The 27378-nt window shown below is 38.3% G+C and overlaps 1 protein-coding gene across 2 annotated transcripts; it reads right to left on the bottom strand.

Moving 5' to 3' along the window:
• Positions 1 to 601: 601 nt before the first annotated feature.
• On the bottom strand, positions 602 to 24711 carry LOC144658109 (ephrin type-B receptor 1-B-like). 2 transcript variants are annotated; one of them, XM_078518441.1, is made up of 20 exons: positions 24551 to 24711; positions 20963 to 21155; positions 17647 to 17732; positions 14846 to 15524; positions 13229 to 13381; positions 12115 to 12468; positions 10708 to 10916; positions 9724 to 9793; positions 9374 to 9488; positions 8899 to 8930; positions 8540 to 8677; positions 8158 to 8222; positions 7780 to 7885; positions 6870 to 6931; positions 6427 to 6525; positions 6120 to 6230; positions 4786 to 4935; positions 4539 to 4583; positions 3701 to 3849; positions 602 to 2566 (listed from the first exon to the last, which is right to left on the bottom strand). In XM_078518441.1, the coding sequence occupies exons 2-20, from the start codon at positions 21033 to 21035 to the stop codon at positions 2326 to 2328; spliced, it is 2937 nt and encodes a 978-aa protein (XP_078374567.1). In that variant the 5' UTR covers positions 21036 to 21155; positions 24551 to 24711; the 3' UTR covers positions 602 to 2325. The 2 variants fall into 2 exon arrangements, with proteins under 2 accessions (XP_078374567.1, XP_078374566.1); XM_078518440.1 differs by lacking the exon at positions 24551 to 24711 and having other exon boundaries at positions 20963 to 21761.
• Positions 24712 to 27378: the final 2667 nt, after the last annotated feature.

The raw sequence follows: 27378 nt of genomic DNA, 5'->3' as shown, positions 1-27378 counted from the left end.
GTTTACACAACCCAATTTGATCATGAAACTATTTGGGCTCGTCAAATATAATGTCTCTTTCACTGTTATTTTTGTCTTAGGCCCCGTCCACACTGACCCGGGTAAATTTGAAAACGCATCTTTTTTTTCTCCGGTTAGGCCAACCGTCCACACTAAAACGGCGTTTTCGGTCACCGAAAACGGAGCTTTTCAAAAACGCTCACCAATGAGCGTTTGGACTTGGAGCGTGAAATAGTGTATTTTTATATTTTATTGTAAATAACTTTAGAGGGCCACTGGTTTGTTAGTATTTTTTTATGTTATTTTAGTGCTACCCTCGTTAAATAAAGACTTTACTTTTACTTCTACTAATGAAGCGTATCGTTTTCAAATTTACCCGGGTTAATGTGGACGGAAAACATTTTACGCGGCGTTTTCAATTTCTCCGTTTTCAAATTTACCCGGCGGGTCAGTGTGGACGGGGCCTTAGTCCTTTCTTAATTCCCAGGAGTATTTTGCTTTGTATTCTTGTTGTGCTAAACTTGAACTCAGGTCTTGATAATTCACGGTGTAGCACCGTTCGAAATATATAATTATGTAAACACCATCAATAACAAGACTGTTGTCATAAATGGAAGTATTTACTTTACAAAAATCTTTGATAATTTATTTATATATACCTACAGTAAAATATTGTTAATGGTATGTACGGTTTGAGCAGTTTATCTAATGGCGGCTACCTTTCAACTAAAACCATTTAGTTTAAATAAAACGTGTATGAAATACGACTTAAACAAAACAACTGATACCACAACCATGGTAACAGATAAACAGCAGAGAACCTAAAATTTCTTGCTGTTAATTTACCAAAATGCTCGTAATTTTTTAATTAAAATATACTTAAGTTAAAAATCCTGACCCTACTTACAACTCATAAAATAACATTTAGTTGGACTTTATTGAAACACTGTTTCGAAATATGGTTTCTAAAAAAGCGTATAAAGAAATAAAAAGCTTCTTATTTAACGCAAAAAGGTATAATACATGTTTTCCAACCTTTGCTTTAATAAAGGTGAACTTTTCGGCTTGGCCGTATAAACACATCTATTCAATGGAACAAAGGTATCCCTGCCTTGTTGTTTAAGGGTATGGAAGACATTGTCATTTGCCGGGTTTCCTTTTGAGCGGATGATCCAGTCATTCAAATTAATATCCGGGGAGAACAAATCTCGTCCCCAACAAAGTCAACTTTTTACCCCCTCTAAAAAGAGTCAAACGACTTGAGGGGAACTTCAATATCAGTAGAGAAAGAAAGGAAAAAAAAAAAAAAAACAAAAAAACAAGCAAGCGAGCAAATAAGTTAATTCTGGGGCGCAGTATAAAATAAATATGTCACCTCGTTTTCAGTATCAAATTTGAAAAAAAAAAAAATCCATATGTTCCACTCGAAAAAACACTGTATGCAGACAATAAAACTGAAACAAAGTTAAACTAGAATAGAGATATTTAGAGTATCACTATCACTTAGCCTTTTTGACTGATAGCTTAAAAACCTTTCTGTAAATTACGTCCGTTAATACTGCGCGCCCAATAACGATTTCTTTCCCTTCCTCTTTTACTTTTATGTCTAAGTTCAATTTCAATTACAAAAACGCAAATAAACAAGACTGAAAAAAAAAAACAGAAGAAAATTACGTTAAGATTTCCACTCTTTAAGGTGGCGATTACATAATATATTTTTGCGGTTTGCTTGTATATTATCATCCATAGCATTGTTTTTTTCGCGCGGTAACACCCCGCCTCGTCCCTATTTTTCGCGCGGTCTTTTATTTTTTCGCTTTACACTCGACGGGGCCCTGCGAACGCTCTACGGACTCTGCGAAAAAATAGGGACTGCGAAAAAATAGGGACTGCTCGCAATCTAATCCTTTCCATATTCCTACCACCACCCACTTGTATCTTAAACCAGATACAAAATTGGCTTTTTCGAAGCTCCTCAGCCCTTATTCCATTCTTACTACTGATCTTGGCTGAAAAAGTTCCAAAGAACATGGCCGGCTTGGAACACTCCGACTTAGAAAACCTTAAGGATATTGATTCCCCAACAACCCAAAGTATTCAGAACGTTTGGTAATCCCAAAATTGGGTTCTTCTAGAGCTCCTTAGCCCTGCGTCGATTCTTCCTACTGATCTTGGCTCAGAAAATTGCATAGAACATGGCTTGGAACACTCCGATTTCGGAAACCTTTTGGATTCCCCGACTTCCCAAACCGTTTGGAACGTTTGGTAATCTTCCGCGCGCGAAAGCGTTATTTATTTCGAGCAGAATAAAATTTGTTAGCTCTTTTACACCGCCTCAGGCATGTTATCGAAATGTTTTCTCATCGACTTGATGCTTTTGTAAATCTTGTTTCTGTGGCCTATCAGGTTAACTCCAATGTCTTTGAGATCGTGGTCCTTGAGGCAGGTTACTTGTGTTAAGTCCTTGAAGCCCGCAGTCTTGAAGTTAGCGGCATACTGTCCCATATGAATACTGCCTAACCACTCGTTGATCGTGCTTAGTTTGGTAAAGTCCGCTGACACGGCGCTAAGAGAGATAAGCAAAGTAAGTTTACAGGTGATACAAGGCTTTCTAGTAGATCTGCCCCCTGATTCGCGCTGCGTAGCTTGTTTGTTCCAAAAGTCTCACAGATAACTTCCGGAATTAACTTTTTAACTTAGTCGGTACATTCATTGTATAGGAAATTAATTTCTCCTCATAATGTCAATAAGTAATTGCAAATGACTACGAGATTTGAGAATTAAAAACGAAAATTAAATTAACGCAAACAGCATTTAGGTAAGAAATAAGAGTGAAATGATGTGACTACAGATAATTTATTATAATTGGCCCTGGAGGGCTATGCTATAGGGTGTTAACCATTTTCCGGAATAGATTGGGTGGAATCACTGTTCAATAATGGTAAATCAGCAAACCGACCGAAGGAGATGGTGTTTACCACATTTATAATTCAGTTTTCAGTTATTGTATTTCTGGGAGATTTTGCTTGTCGAAGCCAAGAAAGTAGTGGTTATTGTATTCCCTTGATGAATTAAATAAATGGTACAGACAAGACAGCTCGTACCAACCGGTACAAAAGGACTATCTTAAAACGAAGTCTTCAATTTCCGAGCGGATTTTCGGGAAAATTGCTGTTCCATTTGCTCTCCAACAGAAATTTTCTGTTTCTTGGTTAAATGGTAAGTACCCCTATTTAAGAACTACTTGTCAGCCTCCGTCGTCTTTCGATGACCTCGAGATTTTGAATGTTGTATGGTGAAGGGAAATTTAATTGCATTGCTTTAAGTTGCGTTACTGGAAATCTGTTTAATTCCTTTAAGCAGTTTCACAGTGAACACTTTCGTTTAGCAATGCTCTGGGTAAATATAATACCGAAATCGCTCGCATATGCATGTAAACAAAAACAGAGGTGTGGTTGACTAGGGTCTTATCTACTCAGGTAACACATTTCCCAAGTTACCCAATCAGTTTTGTTAGTACCCGGTGCCATCGCCGGTGAACACAGTACGAGAAAAACGACTATGGCTAGTTGACTACCATTGTCTCGGCCCTGCGGGGCCCGAAAGGTTGACTATTGAATAGCAACTCTAACTCACAAACCTTAGTTAATGGATTAATCATGTAGCTTTATTTGTTTCTAATAGTATTAGTATCTCTCACCTTGTGTAACAAATTAGGTTGTCGTTTAACATTTCTGGTGTGCGAATGAGTTCGTCTAGACGCTTTACAATTTCTTCGAACTTGGGTCGATTTGACCTTTCTTTGTCCCAACAGTCCATCATAATTGTGTGAAGAATTTTAGGACATTTCTAAACAAATCAAAACAAAACAAGTATTTCAATAAACTTGCCACTTCAAAAATAAATAACTTTGATTTATACACGGCTGTATTTAAGTCAGAAATTTGTGGGGCCGTGTATTCCCGATCGAGATTGGAATTTCGCGATTTGGAAGAGTTGTTTTTCTGTGGAGGCCGGAAAACTGGGGAACCTGGAGAAAAATCCTCGGAGCAAGGACGGGAACGAACAACAAACTCAACCCACATATGACGCTGCGCTCGGGATTCGAACCCCGGCGGCCACATTGGAGGGAGGCGAGTCAAAGATCTCTCCACTGTGCATTCTTGTACCCATTAAACACGCCACTCTAAGTCTTTGACAAACTGTTCGTCGAGTGACAAAGCAGGCACACTGATTACCACCTGGATTGCTTATAGTACAGGGTTAGGGATATTTTATTCCGAAAAATATAAACCAACTGATCCAACAAATCCAAACTTGTTTTGCCAAATATAAACGACAGAAACAAGCAGAAAAAGACATAGCAGAAACTTCCTGAAAGGTCAAGTTTTCGTTCTAATGGTGAAAATTTTGGAAAGTGTGCCATTTATGGTTGTAATAACTCACAGTTTTCGACTTCAGAAAGACCGTTCAACGTTAGTCGCTTAAGAGAACTTGAAAAGCTCAAACGTAATTTTTTTGAAGAAGGACCCACATACCACAGGAGCTGGCAGTCTATAGCCTCCTTCTACTCTGTCCATGACCTGTAAATATAAAGATGAAATCCACATTAGAACTGAACCATCAAAAACACGATGATTTACATGATGATGATTTCAACGACTGAGTGTTTTATCCCCAGAATTACTTGATATTACTTTTACAAGATGGCGAGCCAAACTTTTCACCAGCTAAAACGCGTGCAGTCAGTCTCGGATAATGATTCAATCTGCTTTAGAAGGTTACCTCAAAGTTACTCCAGTCCCAGTATGGTCTTTCACCAAATGCCATGGTCTCCCACATCACTATTCCATAGCTCCACACGTCACTCGATGAACTAAATTTCCGGTACCTTATGGCTTCGGGAGCTGTCCAACGAATTGGAATTTTGCCACCCTATAGAGGACAATAAAAACGTTCGTATAATTCCACGTACTTAGTTTAAGAAAAAAATCTAGTTCAGTAAGCTAAAGATCAACAACAAGCCAAACACCAACATGATATTTTGGGATGGTATTTGGTTTATAACGAGAACAACAGCAACAAGCAGTGCGGTAAGATAGCGACAAGATAAGCAAGGCTGACACTACGTAGAAATGAAAATAACCTTAACGGGACAACGACATGATAGAGTCCAAACTGAAAGTCAAAAATGCAAACTCTGGACAGCTGTTTCGTACCCGATTGGGTCTCTTCAGCAGAGTGTATGCCGCACAGAATAGAGCAATCAGCGCAAAGACAGTTGTCTATTAAGTGCTCGTGGTAATGACAATCCGGATGGGCTCAAATTCAAACACCCGCCCATTGATCATAGCCGCGTGACTATTACTCAATAGGTCAAGAATTCGAAATATCATGTCGTTGTCTTGAGAAGGAAAGTGAGAATAGACAGGACTATCCTTACACTGAAAACATGGACAAAACCATGCGAAGAACAACACTGCAAACATGGACAAAACCATGTGAAAACAGTGAAAATGATTTCTTTCTGGTACTTTATTGTAGCTTCTTTTTAATAATAATAACTTCACTTAGAACTGAATGACCAATCAGCGAAGTTCAGAAAGGAAGACACTGGTATAAACCGGTGAACACTATTTAGAAAAATATAAACAAGAAACAGGCTTTTAGCCACGATTTACAGTTTGGGAGGCCAATTTTATAAGGCCTGACTTTGTATGAGGGCCTGAGGAGCATGCAAGGTGTTTTTCTGCAGTTATGAGTGCAAGGGTATTTAAGATTTCCAAATTTACTAAAAAAAAATCTGTACATGTATAGCGTTATTCGTATTAATTTTCTCTGAAAAGTGGCCGTCCATAGGACCTCCGGGGAATCCTACCTGGCTAAAAGCCTGGAGAGAAATTGATCGACAAATCAATACAATATATAAAAAAGAAAAAAGAAAAGAAAAGAAAAGAAAAAATCTACCTACTACATTTATGTTCTAAATTATCTTTATCACTACAAAATTTAAAAATTTTAGTTTTGAAAGTTTTCAGACTAATAAAGACTACTAGTTGATTCATGTTGAGATAAAAAAAAAATATAAGAAAATAATAAGAACATCAAAGTTATATTACCTGTGTCTGATACTCGGAATCGGGATTATCCTCTAACTCTCTCGAAAGTCCAAAGTCCGATACTTTACAAACCATGTTCTCGCCAACCAGAACATTCCGGGCAGCAAGATCCTAAAATATTAAACAGAAAATAAACCGGTAATTAACTAAAGGGTTTAGCATTATTGTCAACTCCATAATTCTACGTTAGTCAGATAGTACTTTGACTTTTGAAAAATTAGTCCATTTATACTTTGTCAGCATTGCAAGCGGAGCTTTTCTAATATGCGACAGTACTGTTCAAATTTTAAATTCACTCAAGACTTACCCTGTGTATGAAATTGATAGCTGAAAGGTACACCATGCCGGAGGCCACTCCACGGATCATACCAACAAGCTGCAAGGTTGTGAGTTTGCCTTCGTTTTTCTTCAAAAGGGAGAAAGAAGTGACAAATGTTTTCCCGTTAGCAACCCTACTTAAATAATTTCTTTGTTAGATTTTAATATTAATTTCAATGCACACTACCCTTTTTTAAATAATATTTTATTAACCACAACACATTACATTACTGACATCGATGGCGTATACGGAAACGCCACATGCTACCCAATTGAGTAGAATAAACGAGGATAATCTCGGCGACGATGCTAAAAACACTGTAACTATCAAACTCAAACAACTACATCAGAGTGTGCTACATGTAAGAAAAAAAATAAAAAAAATCAAAACATGAAAACGCAGAAGACAATTAGTAAGCATAATCAGTATACCTTTAGAAACTTATCCAATGATCCACCTTCCATAAATTCTGTTATAATCATCATAGGTCGACCTTAAATTAGCACAGAAATAGACAAATGTTAACCCACGGGCAGATAACTATGTCCAAAATATCCATACAAAGGCTCTCAGAGTTTAAGTTAAGTACATTTGGAGAAGTTAATCAAGCTTGTTTAATCCGGGGTTTAGTGGTGGGGTATTTACAAAGATAGGTGCCCACTGGAAAGGACAAGTCTCACCGTTTCGAATGTCTCTACATGTTGCTCTGGATATAAAATTTAATGATTATGATAAGATTATGGAAATCTAGTAGTAAGATTTGGCAGAGCATTAAACGAAAGCGTAGCTTTCCCCTTTCGAGTCGTCGCTCGTCCGAGAGCTTAATTCACCGTTCATACATTAATTACAGCGCAAAACAAGAGGTCCAAAGTCCATTAACGGCTGGCCTTTTTAAGCTTATTTCAATAAACATGGCCATAGTAGTCGCTTTGAAACTAATTGCATCTGAGTTTGACACTTGACATGGACGAGTCTTAGGTTGTTTCCATGCTTTGCCTAGAGGACCCTCACATCAATAACTGGAGGACGATTACACAACAAAGATAATGTTACCTGCTAACGCGACTTTTTATTTTGCAGATGCCATCTTGAATTTCAAATACGCAGAGGGAGGGTACGGAATATTATATATACTGTTGCAAGGTCTGAAACCTAGAAATCTTGGCTAACCGCTAGGAACTTTTAGAATATGGCTTGTCATACAATTTACGAATTTTCTCGGCCGTCCCAGACCCCACATTTTTTTGGTTGACCTCCAACCAGCAGACTACGTATTTAAAATTCAAAATGGCCACCAAACTGCTCTTTTATAACTGATATAAATACGAAGCACACACTTACTAACTGTGACGACCCCTGTCAGCTGGATGACATTTGCATGTTTAAACTGACCCATGATAGAAGCCTCGGAAATGAAGTCATCTCTTGTCTTTGAAGTAGCACCTTGCTGATGAAACAAACATAAAGGAAACGTGTGTCATTTTAAAACGATGGGCATAAAAACAAAACTAATGCAAACCACTGAACAAATTTAGCGTGTCATTTACTGTACTATCCAATCAGAGCACAGCAAATAGTAATCAGCATGTTGTTTCACTCTGATGAAGGTGGACTGAGGCCACCGAAAAAAACAGTGACAATTAAACTTCAGATCAGATTAATCTTTATAGCTCAAATAATCAGTCTACCGATCGATATAGACAAAGAATATTCACAAACCTTAAGAATTTTCACAGCAACAGTAGAGTCTTCATACAATCCCTTGTAAACCTCAGCGAACTCACCTACAGATTAAAGAGGATAAAAAAAGGTTGCCTGTTTATTCCTCAAGATAGTTAATAAATGCACAGACGAATAGAAAGTCACGAAACTTATCATTAAGGGAATAAGTACGCAAAAAGGGAATAAGCAGCTTGGAAATGTTAAGTAATCTGCCAGAAAAAGAAATTGATCGTTCCCTAATTTGAGGTTGTAAATTAGTGGATAAGTTGAAAAACAAAATTAATTGGATTGTGAGTGCAATGCGAAATTGAAGAGTAAAAACTGCAACAAACGTCTTTTGCTTTAAAAAAATTGATAAATCTGCTGAGTAGGTACCAACCTCCACCGACTGCACACTCCAACTTTATTCGACACCTGTCAATCTCAGCGGCGAACGTTTTGACAGCTTCCATTGGGTCACCATAGTTACTGGGGTCAACGTACTGACACATTCCTTGATTAGAGAAAAGCTCGGTTGCTAGAGACGGAGAAATCAAACAAAATAATTTTTAATGGGCTGCGACAAATGAAAGGAGGGCAATTTTTTATATTGGCGGGACTGAGACCACAACGTTAACGTTTACGACACAAATATTGGAAAAACACCGCAAACTACAACAAGCTTTACAACAAAATAAATGCGGGCGTATTCTCTGAGCCAGAGGAAACTAGTTTTTGTAAAAAAATACTCATACTGACCTTCAAAAGTGTTTGCACGTTTACGGAATTTCCTGCAAGGAATCAGAAAGATGAAGAACCTTCATTGAATGACTCACAACCAACAGAAATTATATAATTTTGCAAAGCAAGGTCAAAGCGGAAAGTTTTAAGGCCTTTTATCCATCACTCCTTGTTCAACGGAAGGGGGCGTCAGAATTTGCTTGTAAGTCCGAGGGCTAATAGGCGATTTGCATGATGGCCTCACTTGACTACAACTACCAGAATCCTCCGCTTTGTCTTTTTGTCATTCTAATTAGAGCCATTGTTTTTCAAACCCCACTGGGGATTCAAAATTTGAATAACAAAGGGAAGGCAAATGTGCTATTAGGCACGCCTTTTTTGCTGAACAGGCGAGTCGGGGAGAGAGAGACCCTAGGAACGAGGTTTGTTTTATGTACGGTCGAACTAAAGAGACTGAAGAGATTAAACGAAAAACATCAATGAATTCAATTACCTTCGTTTTGATATAACCACTGTGATGATAACAATGATAACCAGAATGAATATAGTGCCTCCTGCGGCCGATGCAATCAGAAGCCAAAGCTTCTTGTTGTCATCAAATTTAGAAACTGCAACATAATTGAAACATATTATTTACATTAAACTTTTCCTCAAAGTACTGACACAGTACTAACGAAATTGATTACAAAATGAAACCAACTTTTCCCAGTTATATAGTATGGTGAAAATCAAAAGAAAAGAAAAGAAAAACTTACATCTTGACATCAGAATTGATTGGGTTTGCGAATAATTAACAGAAATATTAATATTCAGGGAGCGGACACAACATGTAATGGTGTTTACCGATTTTTTTGCCTGGTGTTTTGGCTTCTTCACTTCTTGGACCATATCCCATGTTGTTCTTTGCAACAACCTGAAACCAGTAAGCAATGAAAATATTTTGTCATTGCATGTAACTATGTTGGCTTTGAAGCTGCTTTTAAATACAGTAAAAACCCGTGTGTAAGAACCTACTTTTTTCAGAGTTTGGCAAAACAGGTTCTTGTATTATGGAGTACTTATTGGCAGTTGAGGCAAAGTAGGTTCTTAATTAGGTTTTTAATTTCTACAGACTGACATTGTTGCTGATTATCAGAAAAAAGTATAAAATCTGGTCTGTTCTTCATTATAAATATTTATTAATGTACCCATGTTGCCAAAAGTCCAACCACATTAATTGATCAATGATACAGTACTGCAGTATCTTTTTGGTTTTTGGTAAAAAAATATAAATAAATTAAATAGTTAAACCCCACATGTAAGAACCTGTTGGAGTTTGTTTGGCTAAACAGGTTCTTAATATTTTAGGGTATTAAAAAAGCAAATTTCTGCCAGAAGGTTCTTAAATCCCTAGGTTCTTGCACGCGGGTTTTTACTGTATTACGATTTTTTAAACAGTAAAGATCCTCTCAGCTTGCGAGAAAAGGAAAGGATTTATACCATTTATCTCCACAGAAAAAGAGCCTTTAGAACTATCTACTTCTTGTTTTGATTTTGAGTTTTCTTCTCCTTACCTTATTGTTAATCATTTTCGCGCGACTTTTTTTCGCGATTTTCGCGACTTTCAAAACATTGCGAAGTAAAAGACCCACTGAAATTTATTTGAAATGTGTTTTTAGCGTATTCAAATGCTTTAAACGTGTTTTTTGGCCAAAACGCGAAAATGAAGTCCAGGGAAATATGGCCGTTGCATTTTCGCGAAAATTAGTAGCAATGAGGTAATTGAATTTATAAGCAGAATGTAAAGAGCAATACTTTTGAAGACAACGTATGTTCACAAACACTCACCACAAATTCATACTCGACATCAGGTTCAAGCCCTGTTATTTTGAGTTCAGTTTCAGTTGTGTTGATAGTTTTCTCATCTGAACCATCTTTTAATTTACGGTACGTCACAAGGAAGTAATCGATGCCTTCATTGCCATTCTGTAGAGTCCATGATACCAACACGGTTGTGCTATCGATTCTTTGTACTGCTACCACGGGCTGCTCAGGAACTATAACATAAACAAACAGCATTTTAGTGGAAAAAAATAGCTTTAGAAAAAAGAAGACGAAAGGAATCCTATATACGAGGAGAAACATATAAACATTTGAAACTAGAAATGTGTTTTATTGACTTCACTTAAATTATACAGTGATTATAAAATACGCGTTTCGGACAAACGTAGCTAAACGTCACGAGCGTACCGTATTTACTCGAATAAGCGCCGCGGCGCTTATTAAATTTTTCGCGCCTCAAGTGCGGCGCTTATTCGAGGGCGGCGCTTATTTGAGGGCGGCGCTTATTTAAAATTTGGACGCTACAAAGAATCTTATCTTTTACAGTTATTGAAAAGAGCGTCTCTTGATCGTCAGTATTTGTCTCTTGCTGAGACAGAAGTGGCGCTAGTAGCTGTCGTGGCAAAGTTTGCGGTCTTCACAACATCTACAGAACTACGTATTGTAAGAGTGTTGAATAGAAAAACTAATGGGAGAGCGATAAAACAATAACTGCAAAACATCGCTTTTGATGCAAAGAAATGTTCAAGCTTGTTTTAGAGTTGCTTTGTAGAGCCGTTTTAAGTTAAACGAAATTCAAATAAGCGCCGCATCGGGACTGCGGCGCTTATTCGGGGGCGGCGCTTATTTTTGTCCCAAATGCGGCGCTTATTCGAGGGCGGCGGTTATTCGGGGGCGGCGCTTATTCGAGTAAATACGGTAAACGTCTATGAGATAACAAAAGAACACACAAGAAACTATTTTCACGGGTGACAATTCGATTTCGACGATGTACAGATTATAGACCGTTGTTGCCAGTGGTCACGCAGATTGTGTTTGAAAGCGTGGCATTCTATTCGAGAACTGAATTTGAACACATGCACATTCCAGACATTTAAAAGATTTCGGTTAATCCCCCGTAAATTAAGGTTCTCGCGTTCGATCCCCCAAAACAGTTCATTTACATGTAGCTACGTATGGCCGCCGCTTTGCATTTTTGCTAAAAAAAACGGTTACACTATTTTAACTAAAACGTCCCATTTTAGATAATTTCATAAGTAAGTGACAACATTTTTCTTTAGCTTTTAAAGTGTATCTAAGTGAGCATATACAGCTATAGAAAGAAAAAAAAAAGGATGAAAAAATGCAGTTGAGGGGAAATATTTCTCGTAGCGAAGTAATTACGACGCGATCGTGCCTATTTATTCAGCATACCTGATTCCAGAGTAGTGACTTCTAATTTTGCAAACTTGGAAGCGAATCCGTCTTTCTCTGCCACTTCGCTGACACCATTCTTTGCATATATCTTGAAAATGTACGCCGTTCCAGAAAACAAGTTCGTTACAGTCGCCTTGGTCTGCGTAAAGTTTCCTTGTCTGGGCAGAAAGAGTACTTGTGATCCGCAATCTTGGCTGCAGCTAAGCTGGTCTTCCCGACACACGATCTTACATTCGATCTTATAAAACAAGTCAGTTCGGCCACCAAGGTGACGAGGGCGCTTCCAGGATAAACGCACTGTTGTTTGATTGATGGCCAACTTTCGTAAATGTCTTGGTTCAGAAGGAAAGCCTAGAGGAGCAGAAAAAAAAACCGCGCGCATTAAAGGAACTGTGTCACGGCTGAATTTAGTTTATTTTGCCAAAAACTCGCCGTAAACCTTAATGTTTGCAAAGAAGTTACTTGTTCTTCTGTGGATCTAAATGACAAAACCATAGCTTCATTACAATCAAGTGTGTTTCCCGGGCGTTATAATTTAAAGTTACAAGCAAACGAAGTTAACTTTGAAAACTGTTCAGCCCAACAACACTGCAACAATATTTCAAAACCCATATCGCAATCCGGTTCAATCTTCGTCACTTTTGGCCATCTGTACCTTCTTTCGTATTTGCTGTGTTATTGAATTGTTCCTTCGCTGTTTTAAGTCCCTATAAGTGGAGAGTGGCATTCTTAACCAGACAGTTCTTTTCTCCCAACACAAAAGACGCAAAAAGCCCAAGTGTTAAAATAATTACCGGTATAGAGGCCGTTAGGTCATTGGGCGGTGGGACGGATCCTGCTCAAGAATTAAGGAATTGACCCCTACATTTTGGAAGAGAAGGGAGGGGGAAATTTTTTTTTGTCAACGTCAGGCCGTGGAAGAATTCTGTTGTTATCTTTTGTTTTATTTATATTTACGTAGTTCGTTTTGCACGATTGTTGCTCTCTTTTTTCATAGTGCAGGAATTTTCTTATGGTAATTACCCCCTCTTCCTCCTCAGCAATATAATGGGCCATCTCTATTTATTTGAGGGAGCTAACTAATCACAACACCAAAATACATTTACATTACCTGTACAATTGTCTGAAATTCTTTCCCTCGGTGCACGAAAGAATCCTCGATTGCACTTGCAGCTTTTCCTGTCCGTTCCTGAGATGCTATTGTGTGGGCATTTGGAACATTTAAAGTTTCCAAGTTTGTCTTTGAAATAACCGAGGGAACACACTGATAGGAAAAATAACAAAAAATAACACTCAATTAAACTTATGTGCCTCAGTATTTTGCCGCTTCGTTGCGCTCACAAATTAACAGACAATGATCGACGTCACGGCAGACGATGATCGACCGTCCGGCTCTTTCGCTTAGTTCCAAAAGAAATTGGCCTATTAATCCAGGGCAGGTCTATATGCCTAGAAAAAGGAAAACTTTGTTTATAAACCCCCCAAAAAAGTATTTAGGTCTTACAAGAAGACTTCAGAAAAGGCTTTTCGTAGTGCGGCCCCTCCCCTCCCCCCACCCACGCCCCCCCCCCCTTCCCAAAATAAAAGAGAAAAAAATACAAGCCGGTCAGCGGTTTTGTTTGGGAGGTTTGCTTACAAAATGGCGGCGACGACGGAAATGAAACACCTATTTTTGCCATGAGATCTTCTAGATTGTTTAACGATAAGCGCTTGGCCATCTTTACCAGCGCCCCGTTGAGCTGAGATCGCTATCTAATGATGTGGCTTCACCAGCCTACAGGGAGGTATGCAACTTTTATAAAAGTGTTTATCTTTGTCTTCACGCCCGCCATAATTTCAGACTGGCATTTCTGATAGAACTGGAAGGGATTCAAAGATAACAATGGGCGGAAAAACAGTCTCGGCTTGTAAATGACTCATGAGGGTCATGCTTGTTTCTGCACATAGTTTAAAACTTGATGGGCTCTTTATTTGACATGAATTTATCGTTGAATCTTTGTGAAAATGTTAACAGAATATTATTTGACCGACGTTTTGTGGATTGGTAAATAAATTGTGGGTATTGTCTTACAATATTGGCATAAATTCAGGTCAAATGTCGTAAAAATAAGGAAACTCGTTAATTACATTCAGTAGATGGTGTTTTTCTTTGTGAAAGTGACCTAATGGCAGAAGAAGTCTGAGATCAAGCAAAATGTCTTGAATCGTCTCTGTAATTTGAAACTGTGTAACTATTTTGGCAATTTGTCTTTTTTGGCTGGCACTATGTAGACCCTCCGGGTCTGTGATGGAGTTTCAATTTTGGCCTTTTTGTTTGAAATGGGAATACATCCATGAGTATACCCCAAAAGATATTTTAAAAACGTATGAAAATAGATTGTGTTAAACAAACCAATCGCAACAGACTGAGTTAAACTAAACAATCCAGTCTGAGATTGGGATAAAAATTTAACAATTTAGTCTCAGATGGGGTTTCGGTCTGAGATGGAGGAAGGCTTTTAAGACCCCAGCTTAGCATCAATTTTTTCTTAAACTGCCCATCCCCCAAAGTGTCCAACCCAGCTTGAATGCCGGCTTATAAATAACCATGAAGGATGATCATGGTTTCCCTTCAACATCAATACACCCTCAAACTGACAGGAGACAAGAAAAATATTAGCAGGCAATTATAAAGGATTTGTCTTGAATATTATGACATAATTTATTATTTTATTATTTTATTACATACCTTGGCACTCAGAAACAGCTTTCTCCCATCCTGCCAAACAAAGACATTCACCTGTAGAATTGTCTCCTCTGAACCACTCCCCACTGCTACGACAATTTGCACCCAACTCCGGTGCTGTAGGCTGTGAATTAGCTGCACATTGACCCGTAACTTTTACAATTTTAGATTCATTCACTGGAGCTGTTGTTTGCGGTAACAGTATAAGACTACCAGGTAAAGTCTTTTTTGGACACACATTGTATGACACCACAAACGAATGCACTACAAGACAAGCTCCTTGATCGTGAATGGCAAGAAAGACTTCCGAAGTTCTTTCCTTGATAAAAAGAGACATCTTTGCAATTTTACGTACACTGAAAGATTGGTTAGACGAATCACTTGGTAACGAGACTGTTTTTATTTTGCTGTATTGTCCATTTTTGGGATGAGAATATGATTTATTTGATTCTTTACTTGACTGATATCCGTACACATCAAACTGTTCAGTACAATATTGTCTCACAAAAGCATCATCAATCAAAGCACATCGTTTCATAGAGTAGTCCACTGCAATGTCAATTCTCTTAAGATTGTTGTGGTTTATGCCATAACTCCATAGCCAGTTGCTTGGTTTGCTTACAGTTATGTCACAGACAGTATATTCAAATGATGTTCCACTTTTACTTGGAAGGCCAGACCACTAAAAGTACAGACATACATGTAAGTTAACAGATATTGCATTTAAAAGGCCATTTTCCTTTATTTAGTACACTGGTATACATCTCACTGCTTATCAGATATTTAAAAACAACAAACCTCAATGCTTCATGTAATTAGCACTTATAATATATTTTGCGATTCTCAACCAATTATTATGTGATTGAGCTTTGCTATTTATAATTATCTCAATCAATGAAAAGGGAAACAATGAAAACTAGGATGTTGCACACAATATAGAATCAGAAACCCATAAGGGTTCAAATGTGCAACTCCCTATGATTCATATTGTACAAGTGTTTGCACATTTTTTTCCATTTAAGTACTATATTTGGAAAATCATGAGAAAAAACTAGCCAATCAAAATTGTAATATTGGATTAAATTCATGGCACACGCTAGCAGGCGCTCGATGGTGCAATGTTGTTTTAAGCTTATTCAGCTTAGCTGAATAAAGTTAAATTTGGTTAAGTTCTCCTTTAGAACTTCACTTGGACTTAATGAATTTCTTGACGGTTTCTGTAAGAAATGTACGATGCTTACCGGTAGGTCTGAATTCAAGTAACTCACCACAAAACCGAAAACATTGTTGCATGTGCCATTACGTGTACATAAAGCATTAGGATACAAACTCTTCAATTTTTCAAATATGGTACTTGACAAAATTGAATATTCAAATGCTGTGAACACGTGTTACACATTTCACCCCCTAATTAATGGGCTTCTGATAGACTCTAACAGAATCTAATGACATCCAAAACATTATTTCTTTTATACCTTACCTTAAAATCTGACTGAAGGTACTGAATTTAATGATGGGGGTATGCATGTACATTTGGACAAGTAGAAATACTGTTGGTGTTTAGCCCGGGGGGGGGGGGGGGGCACTCCCATACATGAGCTATATAGGTATGTGCCGCTGTGAAGGGTATGGTTTTCAAGCAGTTTAGTCTGGGATAGGGTATAGAAATCAGAGAGTTTTGGTCTAGAAAAGGGTAGCATTTGCCGGGAAACCGATCGACGGTATGACGAATATAGTCCAGAAACTCGGAAGAGATAGAGGCTTTCCTAAACGTAAATAAAATCACCGCGGCATTGTTGTTCACAGATGGTTTTCCATTAAAACACTGATAATGATACAGTTCTAACAAAATGCAAGTCTGGGATAGGGTAGGGATTTTCAGTGTCTAGTCTAGTATAGGGTTGCAAAAATCAGCTGAACATGGTCTGGTATAGGGTAAGGGCTTCAAATTCTCAGCGGCACACCCCCATCCAAAAATATACCGGGTGCCCCCCGGGGTGTTTAGTGATACAGAAACCAGGATAAGCTTCAGTTTAGTGGGCCACTGGCTCAAACTCACACTTTACTTTCTAAGTACCTACTATGATGGAAACACTTGGGGTTTCGAATGGTAAATTTGAGACTTTGCGAGATGGTGAGGCTAATATCTTTTCCACTAGCCAAAGACTTTCTGTTTCACAGCCTTGCAAAACACGTTGATACTGAGAGAAGGCGTCCCAGGAAAATAATTATACCTGTCAACTTTTTCTGGATCAAAGGCGTGAGATTTTTATCCTGAGAGTGCCAGGATTTTTGAAGATGATACAAGAATGTCAGAAACTTCCCGAAGACGTCCGAAGTATTCCGAAGACGTTCCGAACATATCCTGATCCCAGTGTGTGGACGTGTTTTGCCAAACACAAATTCGTTCTCAATGCTTTTCTTGACAAAACTCTAAGTTTTAGGGGAAAGTATGGTCACTTACTCATTTTACACAGAGTTTTCGTTTCTTGCATTGGTTTGAGTTTACATTTTTTGGAAAGTGTGTCGGTTATGGTTATTATAACTCACATTTTTCAACCAGGCGTGAGAAATAAGTTCGTAAACGTGAGTTGGCGTGAGATCGAATTTTTCAACTCGCAGGCGTGCGACTCACACCCAAGGCGCGAGAGTTGGCAGGTATAGAAAATTCATGATGACATGACCCCTACAATTTGACTAAAATTCTGCCAGACTCGCATTTTTCAAAGGACCATTTACCACCCCTAACACTAATGATGGATGAAAAACCAAGTACTCAGCATACAACTTATAATTTAACCTACCCCTGATCCATGGCCATTGCGATATGTCCTCCAATACCAGCTCTGTGCACCAGTCACATTGGGTTTAGGTCTTTCTAACAAGATGGCTGTTTGCATAAAAACAGAATTAAACAAGTTAACAACGAGTTTAGATTTGAACCCTACAAATATATATAATGGTACACGCTCAAGTGTGAAGTAACAGTGGCCTGATGGTTACAGTGTAGTACACTGGGCCCAGTTGTTCAGAGGGTGGATAACACTATCCAGTGGATAACTGCCATACAAAACCTACTTCACTATCCAGCAGATAGTGATTTATACGGTATATTGTGCTTCCCTCCCTTTGAACAACTAGGGCCTGGTCACCAGACTAAGCAGTCCAGGTTTGAGCCCTGGTTGGCTTCACAGTGTTGTGTTAAGGGGATTCATTAAGGCTTGGAGCAGGTAGGCATCAGGGTTTTGCACCCAGGCAAAGTATCAGCAAAGCCCTACCCTCTTTGGTAAACTGAAGTTGGTTCAGATGTTGAAAACAGCCGGGCAGAGTCATGTTCACAGCCAGTCAATTTGCCTGGTGGCTGGCCCTTAATGAAACCCCTGTGTGTTCTTGGGCAAGATACCTTACTCTCACAGTGCTTCCCTTCACCCAGGTGTATATATGGGTACAATGAAATAATTGCTGGGGGTATCCCTGCAATGGACAATCATCCAATCTGGGGGGAGGTGGAGGGTAGGAAATTACTCCTTCGCACTCCATGCTTTGAAAACCAGAGAAAAGAACCAGCCCGGTGGGCCACTAGGCTCGAACATAGTGGATGAGACCTTCAGCCTCTTCAACTATCATTTACCGGTAATATGATTGTTTTTGTAGAATTCTAGCTAAGTTTCCTTTAAACAGTGGATTTCCAATTACTTCTCAGTGGTTTAAAACTTCAGGCTTTAGCCAAATCCCTGGAAGTTTGAGTACATGTAATTGCAAGCCAAAATAAAGACAATTTTCTTAAAAGGCAAGTGGGTGCATGCATGCGATCATGGTCTATCAGTAAATTTAATCAATGACGAATGAATAAATCAGATTCATGGATTTGGCTCAGACTATTCATGAGAAGCGTCTATTAAAAACAGCATTGATAGTGAATAAGTCATACATATGCAGTAAAAATAAATCTGCGTGAGTTCAAAACTGAAAACAAGATTAAGAATAGTTTTGAATTTATAATTATCTGCGTATCTTGAATGTCTGGCTTAATCAATTTTATTCTGCTAAATATTTAAAATTTAGTTAGTAATTAGTTAATATCTTTATCTCTTGTAATTTTATCACCTAGCAAAATCTAAAAAATTATGCCTTAAATTTAAAGGCAAAACTAAAGCACATGTTTTTAAATACTGCCATTCCGATACACAGAACGAAAAAATCTATCTGGTATAAAATCTTACAATATACAGAACGTTCTAAGCAAAGAATCAAAATTGGAGTTAAATAGAAAATAAATCATTACTACTACAAGGTTGTACTTTTATTTCACAGTATGTTTTATGTTACAGTACAATGAGTTAAGCCCTCTTATGTTATCCTGTGTGAATTGGTCAGATTTCAAAAATACATACAGTCACGTATGCAATTTATTTTAAATTAAGGGCATTGAAATCGTACTTTTTCACAACTGAAATTTATAAAAAAGGAAGATTTAAAATCAGAAAAAAATATTCTGAGGGGCAGCCAACCACACTCAAATTAAATTGTTCCAGACTCCTATCAGCGGTGTACAATGTTAATTAATTTTGTTCGGGTGGTAATTTAATTACTTTACTCCACTAAAAGTATTTACTTTTAACTAAGAGCTAACTTAGATGCTCTGAAGTTGATAAAGGAAATCACACTTTTACGCCTGAAGGCTAAAAAAAGATAATGCTTCCTGAAATTTATTTGCATATAATATTGCTTTCGTCTCGTATTTGCATTGGCGACAATTTTCCTGTTATAAAATTCTGGTTTATTCCACGCACGGATTAACCCGACCACGCTGGGGAGTAAAATATTTTACAGAAACATTTAATCAAATAACGAACGATGCCAGTTCTAAATGACAATTTTAGTAAACACCTTTTAAAGGCAGCTGTTAAATACGAAGCCTTCTTTAAGTGTTGTTTACGAATTTGCGCTCTCCCCATCAAGCAAAACATTTATGTTTCGATTGCAGCTTGTATGCAAATATCAGCCCAGATTGTCAGAAAACAACGACAAAAGAAACAGACATGTTTCTGTTGAAGTCATCATTTTTCCAATTACCTCCGCTAGGAGTGACATTAGAAAAGTAAAGAAACGCTGCATTTGCCTTCGAAATAAAGAAATCGCTGTCATTTTCGAATTGTGTTCGAAACATTTAAGAGTGAGATCATTAGCAGCGAATAACCTCAAGCTGCGAGCCATTAGGGAAATAAAGGGTATAGCAGAAATGGTATCAAACCTTTTATGAACAGCGATGCGTTATGTTAAATAAAAGAAAATGAACTAAAATCAAATTTTGCTTCGCTTGGATTTTCGCGGCGTTAAGGAACACCAGCGCAGATCGGAAGTTGAAAGTTAGACGTGATAATTGCTTGGCAAATAGCAAAATATCGAAGAAACCTACTCCACTTGAAAGAGTCTAAAATGTGGCGTGTCAGGTTTCCAAATAATTTGAGTTTTGGGCGTACGATTTGAAAATAAAGCGGCCGCACTTTACAAACAAAGCCAAAAAAATTCACATTACATATTTTCACTGTAGAACTGCATATTCAACCAGTGGAAGTGAAATAAAACTTTTTCTTTCGATAGAAATGAAGTTGTAATCAACAGACGAACAGATCTCTGGCACGCAACACGCGAAAGTTCCTTCGAATGGCTTTACTAATATCATTTAAATGTTAAACGAAATCGCCGTTATCATCAGGTCTTTTCTCTAACTGGGTTTGATAGCCTCGCCTTATCCGTGTTTTTGTAGTCGAAGTAAACAGTAGTAACCACCCATTGGGAAAGAACAACCGCAACGCATCATCGCTGCTTAGATTACGTTTCATCGCAGTCATATTCCTAAGCGTTCGAATGACAGATCTTTTTCGCGCTAGGAAAGTCACGCACACAGCAAGAATAAACTCTGAAGGAGGTCATCCTGTTAAAGCGGTTTATTCGCCACTTATAGAAGTAAATCCGACAAAACCACTCGCGCCCTTCGACTCAAATCGCCACAAACCATCGGGCAAACCAGAACCGTGAAAAAATTTCGTTTCCAAGTGCGACCGCAAAATTTGAGTTTTCTCGCTTAACTCTTAAACGCCAGCAAAATTGACTTACCTCTATCTCCCAATGACAAATCGAGGAGAAGCGTAGCCAAGTTAAAGACGAAAATCCAACTTTTCCAAACCATGTCCAAGCGTTCTCATTTTCTGTGCCACACGACCGCACTTGTTTGGAAACGTTGGTCAGCTCGTGCAGCGGCTTCCTTCAATCAAAACGGAAGTAAATTGTCCGGAAATGACGTAAGCTGCTAAACATAAACATGAACCACATTAGAAAGTGAAGAGCAGTTCTTTCTTGGAATTGAGCAGAATAACTTTCACGTTCTACTCTTGCTATACCGTGATACGCAAATGAAAACAAGATTGATATTAAGTCACTTTCATGTGATTTACGACGCCGACTTTGACCAATTTTTTCCGTTCGGTGGGTTGGGCAACTTAGTAATACTTCAAAATCAATTACATCCTCCGTTTTTTAGCCCTTTATTGTTTCTTCGAGATCCCTAATTGTTCTTTTCGATCGCTATGGCCGCGTAAACATTTGGCGAAATTGGAATTCATCAATTATTGAACAGTGAAGGTAAATTGCCTAAGGCAGGTGTGTTTTTGATTTTGCGAAAATTTTAATAAGTATGCTTGATGTTTGGAACAATAGTTCTTTCATTTTCGGGCGCTAAACGAATAAATTACTTCTGTAACATTAACGACGGTGAAAACTTTGGTTGTCTCTTTTCACTCGTTTGTCTGGAGTTTGAATGTGTTCTCTGTTAGTTGTGTTCAGTTATTAATCTTATCACTAGACACATGCGGAGTCTCTGTAACACTCGAGGCGAAGGGCCTGAGCGGTATTAGCGACAAACCACAAAGTCAGATTAAGATGTCCTCTGATGAAATATGCTGCGCATTTGGGCTTTTATATTTCCGCCGATGCATTTTAATCCTCGTTAAATCTTAAAAGCTTCCACGAAATTAAAATTTAAGGATCAGATAGCTCGAGGCTAAGATTTTCACAGACAGTGGAGACAGAAAGTTATTAAGAAAGAAAAACGAGGGGGAAATTGCTGCGGTTAACAGTTCCGATTTAAAACCAAGATTTTACGTTTTGATAAGAAAGGCACGCAAAATGAAAAAAAGTTTCAGCTTAGCGCGATGACAAGATTTTATCCTGTTTTAAGCTCTCTTAGGCACCGACTTCGTAAAGGGCAATTAAGCTGTACAAATACGCTAAGTGCAAAGTTTTCATTGAAATTGAGACAAAGACAAATAAATTACAAATGTGGACAAATAAAGTTATATGCGCGTGTCACGATTAAAGCGAAGGTGCCATGATGACATTAAGTTTATAAATGGTCAAAAACAAACCGACTTCAAACTCACTTCGTTCTGCCACTTTTCTAGTCAAGATGGTAATTTCTAAATTAAATATCTGGGATAAATGTAAAGTATACGAGACCGCTGGTTTTAATCTTAGAGAAGTACATGTTTCTTCATTGTTTTTTCTTCTCGCCGCGTTCTGATGGCATGTAGCCACGTAAAGAATAGAGCTGTAGCTTGTTCAACATTTAAGGCTGAATGTTTTCATGTACTTAGTGTTCAGTGTTGTTGTTGCTTTTATTTTTAGATTCTTATTTCCGTGAATTTGATTGGTAGCTCAAATCACCCTCTTTTAAAAGCTGATAGTTGATGCTTATTTTCTCAATTCACTCGACACCTGTCTGGCTGGGTGTTTATGTCGTAAAAAGAAAATAAATCCACGACAAGGCATGCCATTCTCTGGCAGTCTTTTTTTAGTTAAAAAAAAAGAAAAGTCATTAGGCAGTTTTCAAAATTGACCCTTGCCCGACTGGAGTGGTTCAGTTCTATTTCCCCAACGCCCACTCATAAAGGTGTGGAACATGTACACAAGCGAGCGGGAGTGAACGTGCCTCCCGCCGAATTGCTAGCATTTTAGGTACGTTAACACATCACAATTTCTTACGCCATTGCCTCCTGGTGCGATTTGACGCTCCCCTTATCTTGCGTTCTTGCATTTTAATTACTAATTAGAAACAACGAGGTCTACCTCCTCTGCGCTTTTCTCTCGGGCCGGCAAATCTAGTGGCAAGGGCAGAAAGCGTGGACTCATAAATATCATAAATATTAATATCGCGAGCTCTAAGCGAGCTCTAAGCCAGCCAATCATCAACTAACTTTGGCCTTGTAGGACCCTGACAGGGTTTTCGCCTAAAAACTGTTTTCTTGCCATCAAAACTATATAGTGCTTCATCTTATTTGTTCATGATGTTTTTGCCAACCTCTAGCCTCTACCTTTATAGGCATGCATGCTAAGAAACAAAACCGGGATGCTTTTGATTGGCAGGCTTGTGGTAATGTGCCATAAAAGGCCCAATTAATCAGTTCTAAACTTGTTTTTTGATTGGTTATATTTTTAAATTATCTTCCGTGGTAGAGCAATTATTATTATTAAAGAAAAACTTTACCCAGACAAATTGCGCTATTAAACGTCAAGTGTTAAATAAAGGCTAAAACGACCTTAATGGGATTTTTTTTAACCGTCGGACACTAAAGCAAGACAGGCCTAAATAAGCTTGTGTTTCATGGGAGAATTAGATTAACCGTTAACCCTCAAATACTGCTAAACAGTCAACTGCCAAAAATATCCCTTAATACGGTAGGCAGTCAAATCTATACCTCTCCTATACAGACACTCCATTCATGAAACTTAAGGGTACATCGCAACACTTAATTCTGCTAACCTCCATTGCAATGACCATCCAAAGACTAGTCTTCCTCAGTATTGTTTCGACGTCGTTTCTTTCGCTGTTTTCAGGTTTACAAATAGAGAGCCAACGCTTCGAGCGCTATCCGGCGGTTGAAATCTTCTAAATGGTACTTATTTAACCTCATGTCAACTGTGCAGTCGATAATAGCGATTAGATAAACAAACACACTGAAAGGATTGTCTTAATTTACAGACACTGATTTTATTTTACTGGATCGGCGGGAATGTATGTAAAACACGCTTTACATGAAGAAAACGTTACGCACGAAATCGTGTTGCGGTAGACATGAAAAAAAGGTCTGTTTCCATGCTTTTTTGTAAACTTGGCAGAAGTCTTTTTAATTTGTAGACTATTAATATATTTAATGATCGTGATTTTTCCACTTTTTTCTCAATCAATTCAGAATCACTGGAATCCATGTGCACTTGCTGCTTACTACACGCGACTCGACTCGTATGATATTCTAGACTAATCCGACCAGTGTAAGGTGCACAGGGGACTTCAGGCCCACAAAAACTAACGAATGCATTCGAACGCCAATTTAAGTCATATTTCGTAGTTGCAAGTGTACACATTTCATTAAATTTGTTTCATTTGTTTCAATCTTTTTTCTAGATTCCTACGCTTTCCAGTCGAGAGCTCAGTTCAATAGATATTGTATGATACTGATCTTGGCTGGAGATATAAATATATCTCATAGTTCCTACCCTTGACGGCGGTTTTAACCACAATTGGATCAATCAATTCATTCAATTGAAGAATTGGAAATGGGGTGACGAGAGCTATTATCTCCCATTTCCTAACGTTTCCTGAACTAGAAACCTTGGAGCATGCATGATATTGAAATGAAACATACCTACCTGAAAATGATATAGGAAAACTGATGCATTAAGTATGATTCAATAGTATAGAACAGTACTCGACAATTGACGTCCACAGGAAATGATTAGAAAATGAAGAATTCAGTTCAATATACATGTAGGCAGAATAGTTCAATACATATGAAGAAATGTTGACATCGTGTGCAGCATGAACACGTCTTGAAATCACCTCAAATTCTCCCACGAGAACAAAGAAACACGAGTTACAGTATATATGTTCATTTGGTCCAGACGGGTGGAGGAAGGGAGGTATTCTTGGCAGATTTCGCGATATCTACACCGAGTAGGATTGATGTGTGTTTTATTAAGATAACAGGGTCACCAATGAGGCTAAGGCCAATAAAGTAATCTTGGACTTCATCGATCAGATAAGATCAAGAGATGTTGGCTATCATTGATATTAGGGGTATCAAATGGTCTTTGCGAGCATTTGCGAGCATGCGAGCAAAGCGTTTTTCTTTGCGAGCACGAGCACTGACAAAAGTTTGCCTTGCGAGCAGCGAGCACTTTTCAAAAAGTTACACCACTGAAAAACGAGCATGCGAGCACTTGTAAAAATGTGCGAGCACGAGCAAACGAGCACCCACTAAAATTTTGCGAGCATTGCGAGCATTGCGAGCACTGCAAGATTTTGAGGGACCATTCATGACCCCTGATATTGAAGATACCATAAGTCGACATTCTCCGACTACCGAACAATATGTTGTAGATTAGCTGGAACATACAACAACAACGGGGCCCTAATACAACAACGGGTATTTTGAACTCTAAAACCCCTTTTTTCTTTCATTTGATATCTGAAAGGGAAGAACGTTTAAAGAGAGAAATCTTGCTCTTAGGTGTACGGTTGGATTTCCTTTGCAATCATCCTATCCTACAATAACAACGAGGCCCTAATACAACAAAGGGTATTTTGAACTCTATCATATCTACTTTAAGGGAAGTACATTTTGAAGAGTGCAATCTTGCTCTTCGATACTGTTTGGTGTATGGTTGGATTTCCTTAGCAACCATCCCATACTTGTCGTGAGGCAACGATGTTTTTGTTTGTTTAAACGTCCGGGTTTACGTGGTAAATTCTCGATCTTTGAGTCACAAGAGACGTCGAGTTCTTCTGCTTTAACTTTTACAGTCGAACTTCTCCTTAAGCGGCCCTCGCACGACAAACTATTGGCCAACTCTTGTTGGCAAACTCAAGTTGGTGTGTGTAAACGACGCAACAACAGCAAACAAACAAATTGGCCAACTGTTGGCGACAAAATCAACTTGTCTCTATTCTAACCAACAGTTTGCAAACTTGTTTGCCAACTGCTGTTGTGTCGTTCACACACACACACCAACTTGAAGTTGCCAACACGAGTTTACTAACTTTAGTTTGTCGTGTGAAGGCCGCTTTACAGACACCTCTGTAATACGGACGCCTCCCTGCTACGGACTGTTCACTTGATCCAAAAGAAATCAAAATTCATTTAAACTCTACATCTGTAATACAGACACCTTCATGATACGGACACTCTTCCCTGTCTGTTTGGTGTCCGTATTAAAGAGGTTCGACTAGTACTGTATAAACTTTCCAGTCATCATCAGTTAAATTACACCCCGGCGCAATTATGTCCACCAGGGGATCCGACCAAAATATGCCTCTTGAGCTCTCTTGCGGAAGTCAAGTAATCCTTTGTTTAGATAACAAGGTCACCAGTGAGGCAAATAAAATAATCTTGTACTGATCATCTGGATAGGCAAACTGATGTAATTAGGGTCAAATGATTGGCGCTTATCAGCGATATGGACGTTTATCGGGACTTGAGACCCATCATGACCCATGCAAAGATAATGCTTTCAGGCACTGAGCCGATGAAAACATTTGCTATGAAAACATACTTAATTATCACACAATACACTTCTTAAAAACTTCTCTGTATACAGTTCATTCTAGTACTGTTAATTAAGTCTGGTATCTTGTAAGGTCCGACCTAACTAACTTTTCTTGTAACAAAACAAATACCGAAAACATGCTCCATAGAATTAGCAGCGGAACAAACAACAGTGACCTTTCGCTTGTGCAAATATTTCTTTTAGGTCGTGGAACAAAAACGGGAAATCTGTTTTTAATGACTTTACTTTAAAAATAAAAAGCCGGTAAGCAAAGACATAAATAACATTCGTTATCAGAGGAAAGCAGGCTGATTATTGAAAGTTACTTTAAGGAAACATATCTCCCCCACGTCGGACGCGCCAGTTTATGAAGCCACAAGCAAGACAGTCCAACAAAACAGTCCTTCAGCTTCAATCGCAAAAACCCTCTCCCCTCCCCATAGTCAAAGTTACGGTTGTCTACGAAATGCGTTCAGCCCTGTTTTAATTAAGTAACTACAGAAAACAAATGAACCTCAAACCACAGCAGAGACAAAAACCGGAAACGCATGTAAAAGAAATGAAGCTGGAAAATTGTGCAGCGCAAGGTCTTTGTGCCAATGTGCCAAACTTGTGTAAAAATAAAACACCATCGATCCACGAAGTGTTCTGACAACAACAACAACAACGAGTGGTGTAGAACAAACCATTTTCGCCCCCGGAGCCTGGGGCACGAGGAACTAGTGGCTCTGGGGACAAATGACTCGACTGGCTAGATTTTTAACAATTATAAAGAGAATTTAAGACTAGCCAATCAAATCAACATTAGTAAAATCGCTTACCTTAAGATTACTATTTTTAGCGACTACTAATTTTAGCGATATTTTCAAAGCAAGATTTAGCGACTATTTAATTTAGCGATTTTCCGAAAAATTTAAAAAGTAAGTGATATC

This window comes from Oculina patagonica, chromosome 6 (assembly GCF_052425735.1).
Source record: "Oculina patagonica isolate OP01 chromosome 6, crgOcupat, whole genome shotgun sequence".
In the NCBI taxonomy this organism is placed as follows: Eukaryota; Metazoa; Cnidaria; class Anthozoa; order Scleractinia; family Oculinidae; genus Oculina; species Oculina patagonica.
Note: the sequence above shows the minus strand (reverse complement) of the source record. Positions and strands in the feature narration are given on the sequence as shown.

Bases quoted from the DNA above. Each gene is read 5' to 3' on its own strand.
- LOC144658109 (XM_078518441.1), bottom strand. From the start codon at position 21,035: ATGGTTTGGAAAAGTTGGATTTTCGTCTTTAACTTGGCTACGCTTCTC. The intron at 17,733-20,962 runs GTAAGTCAATTT...TTATGCAAACAG, and splicing joins TTTGTCATTGGGAGATAGAG to CCATCTTGTTAGAAAGACCT. The intron at 8,223-8,539 runs GTTGGTACCTAC...TTTAATCTGTAG, and splicing joins GGAGTGTGCAGTCGGTGGAG to GTGAGTTCGCTGAGGTTTAC.